At 35.2% G+C, this 4,520-nt stretch overlaps 1 protein-coding gene across 1 annotated transcript; it reads left to right on the top strand.

Annotated features, from left to right (window-relative positions):
• The first annotated feature begins 1,236 nt into the window (after positions 1–1,236).
• Positions 1,237–2,184, top strand: LOC122745774 (taste receptor type 2 member 7-like). The gene has a single exon (XM_043991223.1). The coding sequence runs from the start codon at positions 1,237–1,239 to the stop codon at positions 2,182–2,184; it is 948 nt and encodes a 315-aa protein (XP_043847158.1).
• The last annotated feature ends 2,336 nt before the right edge of the window (positions 2,185–4,520 follow it).

Genomic DNA, 4,520 nt, shown 5'->3' with positions numbered 1-4,520 from the left:
AGCCTTTGAAATAGGTAAAGAGAAACATCCTCTTTGTTGGAACTATTTTATGAAGTAAAGTTTATAAAAAGAATTTATAGAGAGTTTGAGAAAAGCTCTAATTATTGTTGGGAAAGTAGGTTTCTCTAGTTCGCTAAATTATTATAATAGATTAGAGTAGAGGTTCACTTAAGCTAATTAATGAAAAATAGATGTTTATTAATGAGAAATAGATTATCCAGAGTTCCAGGCCACTATTAGAGCTCAGAAGGATAAAAATTAATTTATAACAATAAATCATTACAGGCTAAAGTTCAGTGACCTTCAAGTCAGTGTGGTTAGCAGGCTTTAGACTCTTACTACACTTCACAGTACATTCTTTTCTTTTAAGCTTGTTACTTATATATTAGACTTTATTTAATTTCCTTTATATATTACTTAAATAAATTAAGAAAATCTTTAATTTTAGTCCTTACCTATTAGTCTCTTTTAAATGAGGAGTAGGACAGCAGTGATGTTGCTGCTGCTAAATTCCATCTTGAAATTTGCTTGAGAGAGAATAAGCTTTTATCAAGTGTCTACTATGTGTCAAGTACTGTGCTAAATACTTTACAAATAGGAATTCATTTGATCTGTAAGCAATCCTGTGAAGCATGTGTTGTTATGATCCCAGTTTTGCAGTTGAAGAAATTGAGGCCGACAGAGGTTAAGTTACTTACCCAGGGTCACACATCTAAGTCTGGATTTGAACTCAGGTCTTCCTGACTCTAAACCCTGTGATCTACTTAGCTACCTTTTCATTGTGAAAACCATAGATTATGTTTGGAGTCAAAAGGTTCAAACCTCAGATGATGAATCTGATCTATATGGAAAGTAACATCAAAAGGAATGTGCAAAATAATGAAAGGAAATCTGTCCCTATTTGCATGTAAGCAAACAGAAGCTGAACCCCATGGTCTTCATCGTGCATGGAAAATTACAAACTGCAGCAAGGATGAAAGACCACAATTAGTTTCTAAACTGGAAAATACTATCAATGTATTTCATATGAATAAGGATTTTTATGAAAACATCTCTAGCCTCGTCACATAGCTTATTTGGATGTTTTCTTTCTGGAGAAAGAGGACACAATAACAACACGGAAAAAGAAAAAAAGAAAAGCCTTGATGACAAACATAGTTGCCTCTCTTCAACAGGTCGGTTGAAAATTAATCCAAAGACTGTGATATTAGAGACTGGTGTTTTCTCTCTGCCAACATGCCAGATATCACGAAGACCTTCTTTACAATTGTGATAACTGGAGAGTTCATAATGGGGATGTTGGGGAATGGATTCATTGTACTCGTGAATTTCATTGACTGGGTCAAGAGAAGGAAAATCTACATGGTTGATTTAATTCTCACCAGCTTAGCCATCTCCAGAATTAGTCTGTTATGTATAATAATACTAGATGGCTTTGCGATGGTGTTTTTTCCAGATGGTTATGCCACGAGTAAGAACATGAGAATTTTAGATGGCTTCTGGACAATTACCAACCATTTGAGTGTCTGGTTTGCTACTTGCCTTACCATATTTTACTGTTTGAAGATAGCCAATTTCTCCCATCCTCTTTTCCTCTGGCTGAAGTGGAGAATTAACAAAGTGATTCTCATAATTCTACTGGCATCTTTCTTCTTATCTGTGTTGATTAGCCTTCCAATAACAGAAAAATTTAATGAAGATTTCAGGGGCAAGATAAACAGAAAATGCAAGAAAAATAACACTTCAAATTTCAAAGTGACTAAATCCGAATACTTTGCCACCCAAACTCTCCTCAATCTGGGGGCTCTTTTTCCCCTAACTGTGTCCCTGATCTCATTTTTCCTGTTGATCTTATCCCTGTGGAAACATACCAGGAAGATAAAGCTCAATGCCATGGATGCTAGAGATCCCAGCACAGAAATCCATTTGAGAGCCATGAAAGCTATAATCTCTTTCCTTATCCTCTTTGTCATCTACTGTGTGGCTTTTCTCATAGCAACATCCAGCTACTTTTTTCCACAGAGTGAACTAGCAGTGATATTTGGTGAGATCATTGCAGCCATCTACCCCTCTGGGCACTCTTTTATCCTGATTTTGGGGAACATCAAGCTGAGGCAGACATCCCTGAATGCATTGCAGCAGATGAAGCATTGTCTCAAAGGAGGGATAGCCTTAATACCCTAGACCAACCTCTGCAGAAATAAATGTCTTCTAGTGGAAAGAAGGCAATAGAGAGTTCTTGTAGAACCTTTCCTCAGTTTTTCCATTAGTTTTAGGTTTGTGATTTTGAGCATTATTGAATTCGTTGGCTATAATAGAAAGAACATTACAACAGTCGTCAAATACTTGGAGGGTCATCATGTAGAAGGATGAGAATTGTCCTTTACAAAACCAAGGAAAAGTTTTGGCTCAACATAAAGTATAATGATCTAAAAACTTCAGGTGCCCCCAAACTGAATGGACTCCATGGCAAGTACTGTTTATTTGAGATGTTCTAACATGATATATAACCTCAAGGGAGTATTATAAAAAGGATTTGATTATTGGGCAGGTGGATGGGATTGTATCTTTACACAGACCTTTTTCAAATGGGATGTTTTATAATTTTAGATACTGAATCAATTTGACTGTAACAATATTAACTTTCATATTATATTTAGTTCTAAAATGAAACATTGTATAATCTAAATCTTCATATTTTCTTGTTTACATATCATGGTCTTCTACTGTAGATAATTTCATACTTTGGTAGAACAATGATTTAATTTTTCTTAGTAATACTTTGATAAATACAAGCAACGGCTACTCTATGCTTTCTCATTTTGCTCTGTAATTGTCAGAATTTTTATATCCTTCTATAAAATCCAATATACTGAAGGACTTTATTTTGTTCTGTTAATAATCAGTGATGCTAATGCATTCCTACATCTGTTAGAACACTACTAAAGAACAAGATGACCTTGTTCAATTAATTAGTCAAAAAGCATTTATTAGGCACCTGCAGTATGATGTGGCTGACTTGGAAAAAGAATAATTTTGATATTGGTTTTATTTTGTAATAGCCAATGGACATGCATATATGATTCTATAGACACTAGGATGACTAAGAATGTCTGATCTTGATCAGATGAAGCTGGTTTGAATTAGTTTTCCCACCTTAGTTCAGTTCTTTGACAATATAATTCTGTATTTTGTCTGATGCATACATTTCATTTCTCTTTTTTGTGTGTTTATAATGCTATTATTTTAAAGAATGCATTTTACTCCAATGAAACATTCATTGATTGTAGCACTTCAATGACTACTAGAACTATAGCAATGGCTTTTTGTATGTAAAATCATGCATTTCAGGGATCATTAAATGGCATAATTAAATATCTGTCTTACCAAGATTAAAAAACAGTATAGTTGAAACAAACAACAACAACAACAACAAAGCAGAAATAAGAATTGACCAACCATTGTTTTGAAGGTTTCTAATTAATCCTCAGAATATAAGCAACAACTTCAGTAAGCTTTGATGGTTGGAGGGGTTGTTTCTGATTTCTCTACAATTCTACACAGTTCGAAATATCTTCAGATGCCCTTGAGAAGAAGCAATTTTTGTCAAAGGCTTGCAGTAAACAGCATTAAGTGCAGAATTGAATTGAAGGAGTGTGATGCAATGGAAAGAGCATTGGATTTAGAATGAGAGCCTCATTTCAAATTCCAGCTTTACCTCTTATTAATAGCTGTGTAAACTTGGAGAATTTGTTTAATCTCAATGGCCCTTAGCTTTCTCATCTGTAAAATATTTAACTAGATAGCTAAATGTATCCATGATAAATCTGACTCTAGATATCTTAGCAAGGCAGTATCTAGAAGTCTATACTATAAAGAATCTATAGCACCTTCCTGCCTGATTCAGTGCCAATGAACTGGCCTCTGTTTTGGTACCCACCAAAATTGAAAGCTATTCAGTTCAGCTCTGCAAACTTGTTTATTAAGTGCCTGTTACTGGTGAAAGTACCACTATCCTCTCAGTCACCCTAGCTTACAATCTAGGTGTCATCCTCAACTCCTCTCTCTTACTTCCTCATTTTCAATTTCGATCATGTTTACCTTTATAACATATATTGTATATTCTCGCTTCTCTCCTCTGACACTACTACCCATTCCAGTGTGGGTTGTCATCACTGTATACCTAAATTATTACCATAACCCTCTGGCTGCTCTCCCTCCTTCAAGTCTTCCCCACTCTATTCTGTAGGGGCCATTGGCGGTCATCTTGATCTGTCTTTTACCACTGGACTCTAATGATTCTGGAGAAGAGAGTGAGACTAATGACTTTGGACAGATCTGCCTCACTTAGATCCAACTCACTTGCAAGTCAAGACAGCACCGTCCTAATGTCATTGGTCCTCTTTGAGAACAAAGGATGAACAACAAATAAACATAGGCTTCTTAAAGTTGGAACAAGAAAAAAGACCTATTTAAAATAGCTTTTAACTATTGCTATGAAGGGAAAAAATGTTGGTAAT

The sequence above is a fragment of the Dromiciops gliroides genome, chromosome 3, assembly GCF_019393635.1.
Source record: "Dromiciops gliroides isolate mDroGli1 chromosome 3, mDroGli1.pri, whole genome shotgun sequence".
Classification (NCBI taxonomy): Eukaryota; Metazoa; Chordata; class Mammalia; order Microbiotheria; family Microbiotheriidae; genus Dromiciops; species Dromiciops gliroides.
This window is presented reverse-complemented; position numbering and strand designations above follow the sequence as displayed.

Excerpts from the sequence above, each read along its gene's own strand:
- LOC122745774 (XM_043991223.1), top strand. The coding sequence starts at position 1,237 with ATGCCAGATATCACGAAGACCTTCTTTACAATTGTGATAACTGGAGAG.